This window comes from Gadus morhua, chromosome 15 (genome assembly GCF_902167405.1).
Source record: "Gadus morhua chromosome 15, gadMor3.0, whole genome shotgun sequence".
Taxonomy (NCBI): Eukaryota; Metazoa; Chordata; class Actinopteri; order Gadiformes; family Gadidae; genus Gadus; species Gadus morhua.
This window is the reverse complement of record NC_044062.1, coordinates 11,341,622-11,354,121: the sequence shown is the minus strand read 5'-3', so window position 1 is coordinate 11,354,121 and position 12,500 is coordinate 11,341,622. Positions and strand designations below refer to the sequence as shown.

At 48.3% G+C, this 12,500-nt stretch overlaps 3 protein-coding genes across 3 annotated transcripts in view; 1 reads left to right on the top strand and 2 right to left on the bottom strand.

The window, feature by feature from the left end:
• The window catches only part of cdhr1a (cadherin-related family member 1a), a 15,854-nt gene extending 11,982 nt beyond the window's left edge, over nucleotides 1-3,872 (top strand). Inside the window, 2 exon segments of the mRNA XM_030379351.1 lie at nucleotides 2,619-3,131; nucleotides 3,133-3,872. Coding sequence (XP_030235211.1) covers nucleotides 2,619-3,131; nucleotides 3,133-3,252 — 633 coding nt within the window. The 3' untranslated portion in view covers nucleotides 3,253-3,872.
• A 2,044-nt stretch (nucleotides 3,873-5,916) lies between these two features.
• lrit2 (leucine-rich repeat, immunoglobulin-like and transmembrane domains 2) lies at nucleotides 5,917-9,613 on the bottom strand. The gene is made up of 4 exons (XM_030379350.1): nucleotides 9,374-9,613; nucleotides 8,261-9,051; nucleotides 6,889-7,596; nucleotides 5,917-6,837 (listed from the first exon to the last, which is right to left on the bottom strand). Exons 1-4 carry the CDS (start codon nucleotides 9,487-9,489, stop codon nucleotides 6,665-6,667), a joined length of 1,788 nt encoding a protein of 595 aa, XP_030235210.1. The 5' UTR covers nucleotides 9,490-9,613; the 3' UTR covers nucleotides 5,917-6,664.
• A 525-nt stretch (nucleotides 9,614-10,138) lies between these two features.
• The window catches only part of lrit1a (leucine-rich repeat, immunoglobulin-like and transmembrane domains 1a), a 5,013-nt gene continuing 2,651 nt past the window's right edge, over nucleotides 10,139-12,500 (bottom strand). Inside the window, exon 4 of the mRNA XM_030379349.1 lies at nucleotides 10,139-12,500. This exon is cut by the window's right edge and continues 171 nt beyond it. Coding sequence (XP_030235209.1) covers nucleotides 11,593-12,500 — 908 coding nt within the window. The 3' untranslated portion in view covers nucleotides 10,139-11,592.

The window sequence follows — 12,500 nt, the reverse complement described above, 5'->3', positions numbered from 1 at the left end:
TCTGTAAAAAGAAGAGAAACTAGAACTGCAAGCAGTTATGCAGGGGTCCAAGAAGTGTGCATTTCGCCGGCACAACGCGACAAGAAATGTGCGTTTCGCCGGCACAACGCGAAGCAAGTATTCAAAACGCTACCGTGAACAACATGTGGATATAAAGGTTTTGACTGTGGGAGCTTCGGTGTGGGAGTTATAGCCTGAAACGCGTTTTCAGAACATTCCATTGGCCAAATAGGAGATAGACAATGTCGTCGTTTTTTTGCACCCCCTTGTGGCGAATTTTTCCAAAGACAATTTTCCTTTTCCAAATAACTCCCGCCCACATTAATAATTCTTGGCCATATTGTCTATATAGACTAGGGATTGCCCCTTGATGGTTTTCCTTGAGTTTGAAGAACATTCCTCTGGCAAATGAGAAGATATACAATTTCCTCGTTTATTGCGCCCCCTTATGGCGAAAATTTCCGATTTTTTTATCGAACGCCATTAAGTGGAGCATCGACATGTCTCAAAAAATTGGACTTGATCCGATGTCTAATTTTGGATTTCTTTGGATTTTTGATATTCCACGTCTAATTTAGCTTATAAACAAATATTCAAAACGCTACCGTTTCGTAATCGAAGGTCGGATCAAAAAGTGTTTGAGTTTTTCTTTTCGTGTGCGTCTGAAGATGTCGTGTGCAAAGTTTGGTGTTGATTGGTCGAGAAATGTGGGAGGAGTATGGAAAAAACACTTTTACGGTTTTCGCGATTTTGCGAAAAAAAATTCTAGACGCAAATGGGCGTGGCCTATGCCAAAAGATGCAGCAGACTCCAGTGAATAAGTGGGTACAAGTTTTTGACTGTGGGAGGTTCGGTGTGGGAGTTATAGCCCCAAACGCGTCTTTCCTTGGTATAGCGCCACCTAGTGGCCGGCGTGTCTGGATTTGGTCGTCTGCGTAGTATTCACGGACCTGGATCTAGTGATGCAATTGGCGCGTGTGCACCATTTACTGTTTGGGCTGTGGTACCACTTCTAGATGGGAAGTATAATAATAATAATCCTTACAAAAACAATAGGGATCCAACCTGTTGGCTTGGACCCCTAAATACAATGGGATAACAAAAAAAAACACATGACAGTCCTCATCCAATGCGATTGTGAGCCTGCCTCACAAGTTCAGAGGCAGGCTTGGCTGTGGTTAAAACGTGTTTATAGACTACTATGAAAACCAGGTGTGAGGTTTGGGGTTTGCCTGTTTGACTCCCAGCCTGAAGGCCGAGGGCTTGGTCGACCGTGGATGTAGTCCACCTGTAGGTATCCTTAATTAAGGGGCCTCAACTCGACCTGCTCGTTAAGGACATGTGACTTAAAGCGGGAAAAATCGTAATTGGTCTGTTTTGGAGAACCCAAAACCGGAACAAAGACATCAGTGGTCCAGCTTTTAAGGGATTTTTTTTGCGGGGAGGGAGTTGTTGTTGCAGAACATGATTTAGCACAACACGCACATTGATTTTGCACTCTCTTATTTTTGAAAATAGCCAAGCTTAATGTTTCTCTTGTAGTTTTGGATGTAAGCAGCTGCTAAATGACTAAATCTGCTGTTTCATTAAAGAGTCTTGAGTTAGCTGATATGAACCGTTTTACATAAAGGACTAAATCAACCATGTATGCAATCTTCTGTTTAGCAGTTTGAACCAGCAGATGCTCAACTTCAGTTAAAACAATACAGCAAAGCACAATTTCAAACGCATGCCATTATTATGTTTTCAGGTCAAATCCAGATTTGTCTCATATGTCTTGGGCCTAAGAAAACGTCCGGGGGCTGTGTTTGGGATTTGCTTGACCCTGGTCTCCATCGCCATTTCAGTGACTGTCTTCATTTCAACCCTAATATACTGGAAGTCTGTTAAAAAGACACGAGTCCATCCTCAGGGCAAGATCAGAAAGATTATTAGGAGGCTTTGAGATCATCCAGCAACTCTTTTTTTTCTTTTCTTCAATATCTTTTTTTGTTTTATTGTATTTGGAGTAGTTGAGTCTGTAAAAGAGTACAGGAGCACATTAGAAAATCGAGTTATGAATGTTTTTCATTCTCATTAGACATTCATCCAGTTATGGAATACATGCCTGAAGACAGTTAGATGATAAATCATTGTCTGAATAGAATACGCAAAAAGTTATTCCTCCGAGCAACACAAAATCATGGGAAAAACATTTTATTCTCCAAGGGCAATCTTGGCATCCCGATCACCCTTCTGATCTTGTCTTGATAATGATAATGATAGAGTTATTCAAAAGCAATAAGAAACTAAAGACATTGCTCGTATTGTTGTGAAAAATATGAATGAAATATAGTCTAAATATAAGAAGGTTTTTAAAGGATGAATTTCTAAATACCTTCAACTCTTATAGTCGAGCTAATGTAAACTGTGGGCCAACGCCCCTAGCTTATCTGCACGTTAGAGTACATTAGAGTTAATTTATAATGTACAGTACAACATTAATGCAGTATATATTGCCTCCAAGCCAAATCAGAGTCCATGCAGTACACTGGGGACCAGGTGGGCGACAGATCAAGAGAAAAGGACGGACTAAAGTGTGTTTTATTCATCAGTCTTCTCCCTGTGCTCTTTCACAGACCCAACTGGGGGGTGGGCCTCTGTCTACGTTTTTAATGCAGAGTAGAGACAAACCGTTGCAAATCCTGGCCATGCTGGCCGGGGTGATTGGCACGATGGTCGTAGTCACGGTGACCATCTCCACCGCCACCTTCATGCGTAACAAAAGGTCCAACCGCGTGCTTCCCCACCGCCGGGTCAGGCGCCGGCCGCAGAAGCCCAGCCAGGGCTGGTCCACCTGGACCCTCCCCCGGCCCTTCGGCCGGGGGTGGGGGCGGGGGGGCGGGGGCGCCCCGGCGGACAAGTTCTCCGTCTCCCGGGGGGAGGAGGAGGGGGTGGAGGCGGAGAAGGTCACGGTGGAGGTGGTGGAGAACATCAACTACAACAACAACGTGACGGTCGGCGACGCAGGCTGGGTGGGTTTGGGGTCGCTCAGGCCTCTACCGCTGGCCCATCCGCCGCCCCCGTGCGCCCCGGCGCTGCCCCCGCCCGCCTCGCAGTACCACTGGGCGGTGCCCACCGTGTCCGGGGGGGGTGGCGGTGACGGCCAAGGCCAAGAGGAAACAGAGGAGCAAAGAGGACCTGATGAACAAGGCGCTGGTGTCTGAGCTCAAGATGAGGCTGGAGCAGAAGAGACTGCAGAACCAATACTAGCGACCGGGGGACACTGTGTGTGTGTGTGTGTGTGTGTGTGTGTGTGTGTGTGTGTGTGTGTGTGTGTGTGTGTGTGTGTGTGTGTGTGTGTGTGTGTGTGTGTGTGTGTGTGTGTGTGTGTGTGTGTGTGTGTGTGTGTGTGAGTGAGAGAGGGGGTGTGTTGGGGAGGCATGGGTTGGTAGGAGTTAGTGTGTTTCGGTTATGTTATTTGTATCTCATTTTGAGATTTGTTTGTATAGTTTTAAAAAGTGAAATAGATTCCATACCGACTTTCATACCAAAGTGTACCAAACATTTTCATTCATATTTCTCTGCATTCATGGGTTTTTCATTCAATGTCGTTTGTATTGTATTTTGTACATTGCATTGTGTTTTCTTTTTCAAGTTTGATTATCAATCTGTCGAAAATTTGACACGTTTTTATCTGAGTGGAACAGGTTAAAAAGAGGAAAATGAAATGTTCCATTTGACCACGGTTTGAGATATTACCCTCAGGTCTGGTTTGATAGACAAGGGAAGCATTCTTTATTTAGCTTCTTGAGGTTGTTGACCAGATCTTAAGCTTGAAGAACGAAGCCAATTAGGATCAGCTGCATGACTAATAAAGTTTGAAACTTCAATTTCTCTCTCATCAGAATTATAATATATATATATATATATATATATATATATATATATATATATACAAAATATATTTTATTTTTGTGGATTATTGGGGATTTTTTTGTGCCTGTGATTAAGATTAAGATGCACTTTACTAATTCCAGTCAGGACATTGGTTGTCACAACAGAAAGTACAAGACATTAATATTGATTTTAATATATTCATTTAAAAATATATATTTAACAAATATATCTGTAAAAATAAAAGAAAAACAGTAAGAGATGGGTCCTGAGAAAAGCATTGAACACAAATATAAAAGCCAAATCATGCTTCCTTCTGATTTAAAGCATCCGCAAATACAAATCATTTCCAAGCCAAATTCATAGTTGAAGAGAGTTTTTACCATTCATAAATTGTTTTGTGCACACAACCAATTATAAAGCTACACCAAACCACTGTGGATATTTATGTAGTCTGCCGCTTAACATGCACACCATTCCAAAGTTACATAAAAAGTAAAATCAATTGCAGATTACTCTAATCCAAGACGCAACATGTTCATTTTTGTACAATATTGCATCTCTGGCTAAAGACCAAAAGAACATCTGTCAGTCTGTGTTTGTGAAATAGTTTGGACACGCAATATGTGACTGACTTTAAAGGGATTTTATGAATGGAACTAGCCTATATATCCTATCATTCTTATAGGTGAAATTTCTTATTTTATTATTATGTATGTATTTTGTATGTGTATGAATCTGCTTTTAAATTATTATTTACTAGAAATGATTGAATCATTAGCATTTCATTAACAAGGCAAGCAATGTTCCAATCAATGTTCAAACCTATATTAGGGCATTTGTCATATATGAAGATGCATGCAAAAATGAACATGCAAACACACACACACGCACATAACCCAGACGTTCTACTGTTTCCAGCGGCTTTGACCCGTGAACGAGACGAGAATGAGGAGCAGTCCAAAAGATCATGCATTATAACATAGAAGTGGGGGCTGGGATTACGGAGCTTTTTCATACAGGATTATCAACTTTCAAAGAGCATTTATGCACCAGAATTAAAGAAAGCTATGTCCAATATTTGGGACATTTCACATTTGAACAGGCCATTAAAGCCCATGCCAGACGTTGAGGACAGATGACAAATGAGTGTTATCGTGCAAACATTGGTTCATACCTGTTATATCATATTTTACTCTCAGCGCTGGCCATGAGAGCCATAGTGTAGCGTGGTGTTAAAATGGAGTCTGCCCTTCCTGTTATACGATTGTCTTTTACTGACAGTATCACAATGAACAGAAATCAATACTACGTCGTTCAATTGAAGAAACACATTTTTTAACATGTAACAGATCAGATGTAGGGATAGACGCTGGCTGGCCAAACAGACTGATAGACGGGCAGACATGGAGTCTGATCTAATGTCTTCATATTTGTGTTCCTTGTATTCCTAACTGATCCTTATCTGCGGAGCATGGATCTAACAGATACCAACTGATCTTCTTGCGTCACAGGTGGGGGGTTGGGGGGGGGGATGTATGCATAGAAACAGAGGGCACTGGTGGGCTTGTTGTGTCGTCCAATGAGATGGAGGAGGAGGACAACGGGGGGGGGAGGGGTCGCAGCTGAGGGAAAATGCCAGTGTTGAGTGGACTTACGTCAAATGAACAATGCCATTGGCTGACACATATCCCCGGTGCCATCTGCCCGGGGGCCTGACAGAATGGTCCGGGTTGATGACGCAAAGCCACATTTCACGTGTGCCGCGATGCCCATTTAATATACACACATCTAAGCGCTGACGCATTTGGGTGTACTTAATGTTGTGTGTCCAGTGTGTGTCTGTCTTTAAAGGGAATGAAGGAGTGATCCAGGTTCAACATGCTGCATCTGTTTCCCTGATTCCTGATACGGGCGGGTGGTGATCTGCAACTATAAATGTCAGGGTTTACTGGTGGACTTTGAACAGCCCTTTACAAAGGCAAAGACCATCGGCTTACAATAAGGTCATCAGCATAACCTAGGAAGTAGCAGATATTATCAGGATTGAATATTTTTATGGTGCTCATAATAACGCACGCGCACACACAAACACACACTCATTGAAATGCCATTGCCATGGGCAACAGGTGCATGTTCTGCATATAACTTTCAAATGCCTTTGAAAGTTATGGTTGTCAAGTTGTTGCCAAGAAAACAGGAGGATTGTATTTAATTTTAAAAACATTTAAAAACATGCATTTACTATCGACAGCTTGTTTAAACGCTTAATAGCATTGCTATTACATTTTGACAAAAACATTTGACCATAACTGCTGATCAAATCACAGTCATTGCTTGCATAATTTGTTTACAATCCTGTCAATGCATGCACAATTAATATATAACAAGATGAAAATAGGGCTTATTACAGAATGTGATGCTGTGATTAATACAGCATCACATTCTTCCTTCATATCAATCATAAATCTTCAAATCAGTAATAGCAGTCATCGTTTCTCCCGGGCCTAGAACAAAGGAAGAGAAAATATTAAAATAAAGGCAAACTTTTAATCAATAATAAATATACAAAATGCTTTGTATGAACATTTTGTAATATTCTGCTCAACGACAGCATTTTATAACATGCTTTAATGTATTTAACAGCAAGTTATTGCTTGACTAACAATGTGTTGAAGGAAGAGGAAGAAGGAAAAGAGACTTCATACAAAATGAGGGACGTCAATTCATAAAAATAACAACCCAAAAAAATCCAGCCGCCCTCTCTTGTTAAACCCACTATTATCTTCTAATACAGTTCCGCAGTGAGTCTGCAGTGGTCCGCCATTTTGTTCTTCAGCCCCCTATCTTCAGACCTCCTCCTCACCTTTCGGTCTTCGCTGGACTCCCTGTTCACCAGTCCCTCGTCGCTGGCCGCCTGCAAGCTGTCAAACGTGCTCTCCCTCTCCCTGCCGGATCCCCCTCCTCCCCCACCACCTCCTCCACCACCACCACCCCCACCACCCCCTCCACCCCGATCCCCAGCCCTCTGCTGCCTGTTCCTCCAGGCCTTTGCCACGCCCTCGGGGCAGGCCAGCTTGGCGTCCGTGGTGCACGCGTACATCCCCGCAGGCACGGCCAGCACCATGGCCAGCACGATCACCACGATGTGGATCAGCTTCTCCCGCTGCTCCTTCTCCGTGACGTCACTGCCCGTCACAAACACCAGGCACTGGCCCGGCCGCGGGCTGCGGTTCTGCAGCGTGACGCAGATGTCGTACTTGGTGGCGGGCAGCAGGTCGGACACGGCGTAGGCGTTGAGGCCCGGCCCCACGTGCACCGCCTCCCGGGCGCCGGGGGCCCCGTCGGCGCGGCCCAGGTGCACCGTGAACCAGGTCTCCGAGGGCCGCTCCAGCGTGGCGTACCACTCGATGCTGATGCCGCGCACCGTCTGCTTGGCGATGCGGATGTCGATGTACACGTTGTCCTCCTCGCCGCCGCCGCCGAGCACGGGGAGGCCGGAGCGGGGCCGGGGGCCGTTGGGGGACGACGGCGACTTGGCGTCGGAGGAGGAGGAGGAGGAGGAGGAGGGAGAGTGGAGCACCTCCAGGGCGATGCTGACAGAGGAGTTGCCCAGGAAGTTGAGGGCGCTGCAGGTGTAGAGGCCGCGGTCCACGGGGTGCAGGGCGGGGATGACCAGGCTGGTTCTGATGATGTCGGCCGAGATCCATTCCTGGGATTCTGGGAGGAGGAAGAGGAGAGAGAAGGTCTGTGTTTAAGAAGTTGGAGCAATCACATTGTGGGAAAGGGGGTGCACAGACGCACAGAAAAACACAGACATGGGTGACACACGCACACACACACACACACACACACACACACACACACACACACACACACACACACACACACACACACACACAGGCAAGACACACATCGGCAGACACTCAAACAAGCTGTCTTACAATGTCTCATCTGACATGGAGGCCTATGTAAATACATTGAAATGAAAGGATCTTTAATTTCCCTTTAGTGGGTCAGCAGGCTGGGCTCTGCTGGGAACTCTACAGCGGAGGGTTTAAACATCTATAGGCCTAGTGACGCGCTGGTTAATTACAGTAGGTCAACACCACGCGCGTATTAGGTGGCGCACGCTCCACCACCGTAATCTCCGACATCTCCTAATCAACATCAGCGATGTACTTGCAGATTAAGAGAATCAGTGGTGATTAAATTGCGGGCAGGCTAATATCTCTAGATATGTCCTTCCCCCTCTTATGGAAAGGCCGCAGCCCGACCCCTTGGTCAAATAAGAGGTTTTGCATCCAAAGTGTGTATTTAAATGTATAATGAGATAGCGGTGACGCTTATGGTGTCATTGGACGCGTCGACATCAGACTCTTACCACGAAATCCTCTGATTATCTTCAGGCCATATGTCCACCACACCGCGGGCTTGGGCCGGCCGCGCGCCATGCACTGCAGGGTGATGTTCGCCCCCAGGGGCATGCTGATGTTGGTGAACGGGGTGGAGACCACGGGCCTCAAACACCTCTCCAGCTCCGTCTCGTGGAAGAACTTCCCCGCTCTGACGTCCGGACCCGAGCAGGTCAAGTAGGAGTTCATCAGGAGGATGGGCGGGCCAAGAGACTTGGCGAACTCCACGAAGCCCGCCAGACGGCAGTCGCAGAGCCACGGGTTGTCATGCAGCGCCAGCACGACGTTGGGCCCTTGGTGATTGGTCTCCTGGCCGCTCGTGCTCTGTATTCTCTGGTAGAGCGGCCAGTTTAGGAAGACTTCCCTCGAGATGACCGAGAGCTGGTTGAAAGAGAGGTCTAAGTAGGTCAGACCGGGCAGGTATTTTAGCGCGTGTTCGGGCAACACGTCCAGCTGGTTGTGCTTCAGGTCCAGGATCTTGAGCGCGGGCGTGTCTTCGAACGCCGTCCACGGCACCGATCGTAGCCTGTTGCCTTGGAGACGTAACTCGGACAGGTTTCTCAATCCTTCTAAAGCCTTTGAATTGATCAGAGTGATGTCGTTAAAGTTCAACCACAGGTTTTCCAGGTTTGGGACGGTTAAGAGGGCTCCCTTGGGGACTTCGGTGAAGTGAGACTTTTCTATGCGGATTTTGATCATGTCTACCGGAATGTTGTCCGGTATGGCTCCGAAGGCACTCTCCTCCATGCATATAAGTGACCTGGGGTGGAAGGGAATCCCGTTTTAGTGGCCTACTCTTTTAATTCACCTACTTCTATTATTTGCCTTATCTTTCCTATTCAACTTAATTCAACGACAGACATACATAGAATAACAAAAAAAATCACTCTTACTATTTTCTGGATAAAATTAAGTTATAGTAAAATAAAAAAATATCTATATTAAATACAATATAAGATGTTTTTCAATGTGAATCGCGTTTAGTCATTTCAATAAATAAATCATGACAACAAAATGTGCGAACATTTGCAGTGAAAACAACTCTTAATACTAGCGTCTAATTCTGGGTTAACACTTCTTACCTGCCATTACGGTCTGCCACGCAACTGCACCCTGTTAAACATTGAGTCAGAGACTCACATACTTGCACGTTCACTGTCAACACAACTATTAATAGTAGTCTACAAAATATGTCCATAGTCCGATACAATTCCCTTCAAAGACATGTGCGGGCTACATTTGTGGTCAAGGCATGTCGAATGTTGCAGACGAGAGAAGCCTATTAAGTCTTTAATCCCTGGTGTTCTACCTAAGACACTAGAGGGATGTAGCTCTCAGGAACAAGATGCATGCTTAACACCTGACGCTGGCGGCTGGGCTGACCCGATTGGTCTTATTCCCCTACCATCCGGCTTGGTTCTAAAGGCAAGCTGGCTGGGGGAACTGAATGCAGAATTTGGCCTTCAGTCTCCCCATAGACACCTGAAGAACTCCATTGGTGAGGTTTATGAGCAGGTTGGGGAGTTAGGGCAACTTCTGGACATATGGGTTCTAAACCGAGAACCTTCCGGATGTGGATGACTACCGGCTGGCAGGTTCTGGGTTTGAACCCCAATGTCCCCGATCCCTATCCTGCCCTCAGGCCACTGTCTTGCCCGGTTAGATAAGGATAAAACCGATCAACAGACCAAAGATAATCAATAATATCAATACATCTGTGTTTTTTATCTTTATGTAAACCCTTCCCAGATTACCTTCATCAATCCATTGATCAGACAACAATTGATTAATTTCACGTTACAGACAACGGAATGAAACCATGAATAATAACCCACACGATGCTTCAACAACTCTAAATATAAAAGTTTATTTAAATCCATTCAAATAAACATACTTGGGGATAAATAGATCTATATTTATATGGGGCATGGCACAAAACAGGGGAGCGTATCCAGAGATATGGTACGAAACGCGAGCGTTTCTCGTCCAACCTCGCCTGTCCATTGCCACCTATTTACACAGAGTCTCGCTCAGTCCTTTCTGCTCATATCTCTCCAGCTTCAGCTTTGCCACTGCTTCCTGTGGTGTGTGTGTGTGTGTGTATGTGTTGAACCACTCCTCGCTCGGTGTGTGTGTCTTCTCCTCCGAGACCACTTGATGGATATATATACTGTATATATATACAGAGGTAAAGAATATGCAAGTGTAAATAATCAGGGGTTTGTATTTACAGCATCACACAGGTACACAAACAATGGAATTCCCCGCAGCGGTCGCGTTCCCCTTTCACGTCGGGTCAGTTTGGTGGAGGTGTCTTTGTGGGTTGTCCGTAAAATGATCGGAAATATATAAACGATTTCCAAGATTCTCCGATTCTTTATCCTTCTATGAGTTTCTTTAGCAGGCTTTGGTTGTATAAATAAATATGCTGTACACTTAAAAAATAAACAGTTGTTGCTTCCGAATAGATTCATGACACTCAGTGTGGTCATGAGCTCCAGCCTTTATATTATTGAGTTGGATGTCACCCGTGCACGTGTCATCTTTAAACCTCTAGGGAAGTGAGTAAAGTGAATGAAATTCTCCAAAGTCCCCCCCTCTAAACCGATATCTCCATGATGGTGCACCGTGCGAACGTCCTCCGGCAGAAGTTGACGTGCTGCGGGCGCGGAGGCGTGGGCGGCATCACCCAGCGGGGGGCCGCCGGCGTCGGGGGGGAATCCCAGGGCTGCGGGGTGTGTGAGCGGGTGGGGGGGTGGCTGCCCTCCGCACGATGGCGGGGGGCGGCGGGGAGGTAGTGATGGGGGTGATGGTGCCGCTGTTGAGGCGAAGGGTCCCGGGAAGGAGGTTGTTGGGGTGCGTCTCGGTTCTGTTGACGGTGAGGATGGGTCGGAGGCGAAGGGTCCCGGGAAGGAGGTTGTTGGGGTGCGTCTCGGTTCTGTTGACGGTGAGGATGGGTCGGAGGCGAAGGGTCCCGTGAAGGAGGTTGGTGGTGTGCGTCTCGGTCCTGTTGACGATGGGGATGGGTGGGAGGGGGCTGCTGAGGCGAATGGTCCCGCGACGGAGGAGGATGACGGTGTGCGTCTCGGTTCGGTTGACGATGGGGATGGGAGGGACCCGGTGGGTGCTGCCGCTGGGGCGAGGGGTCCGGCGGAGGAGGGGGGGCAGCGTGCGGGGTGTGAGCGTGCGGGTTCTGTTGAGGACGGCGATGCTGATGGGGCGGAGGCGGATGGCGGTGCAGGTGGGCGCCGGGCAGGTGGCGCACGGCGGCGGCGGGGAGGGCTGAAGCTGGAGCATGACGTCAGCAGAAGTACTCGTTGGGCTGGCCCTCGATCTTGGCCGTGGCCTCCGAGTCCAGGCTGGAGCGGGCGGACAGCAGCCGGTTGGACTCCTCCGGGTTGAGCCGGGTCAGGTACTCGCCCTCCTGGCCCTTGGCCTTGGTGGCGGGCGACAGCGTCTCGAAAGTCACGTAGGAGTCCTGGATGTCCTTGGACTTCTTGCCCCAGTACTTCTGGATGCGGCGCTTGAGCGCGCCGCAGCACACGATGACGGTGAGCGGCACGGCGATGATGCACGCCACCGTGATCACGATGACGTTGATCAGCTTCTGGGTGCCCGTGGCGCTCGCCGCCTCGTCGGTGGAGAAGATCACGCACTGCTCCTTCTTGGGGATGAGCCCCCGGACGCACACGCAGGCGATGTACTTGGTGCGGGGCACCAGCCCCTCGATGGTGACCCGGTTCTGCCCGGCCCCCACGTTGATCTTCCTCATGTCGCGTTCCCCGAACACGGCGTACAGCACGCTGAAGGCCGTGGTGTTCTTGGCCTTGGGCGCCCTCCAGTTCAGGGCGATGGTGTTGTCCGTGTCGCCCACCACCTTCACCGAGCGCACCACCCGGTCGGGGTCCTGCTGCAGGGACGAGGTGTTGGCCGCCAGGTTGCTGAGGTTGGTCTTCTCCAGGTCCAGCAGGCCGTCCTGGGCCGAGGACGTGGCGGGGCCGGCGCCCGGTGGACCGCCGTCCGAGCCGTCCGACGGCCCGGCGGCGGCCGCGCCCCGGTCGGGGGCCAGCGGGGCGGCGGGCTCCGGGGCCGGAGGGCGGGGGGTGGTGGTGGTGGCCGGGAGCGCATACCGGGCCACCAGTTTCTCCTGGTAGGCGGCCTTGCCCATCGGGTTGGGTTTCTTGGCCTTGGGTTTGCGGTCGGCGCCGG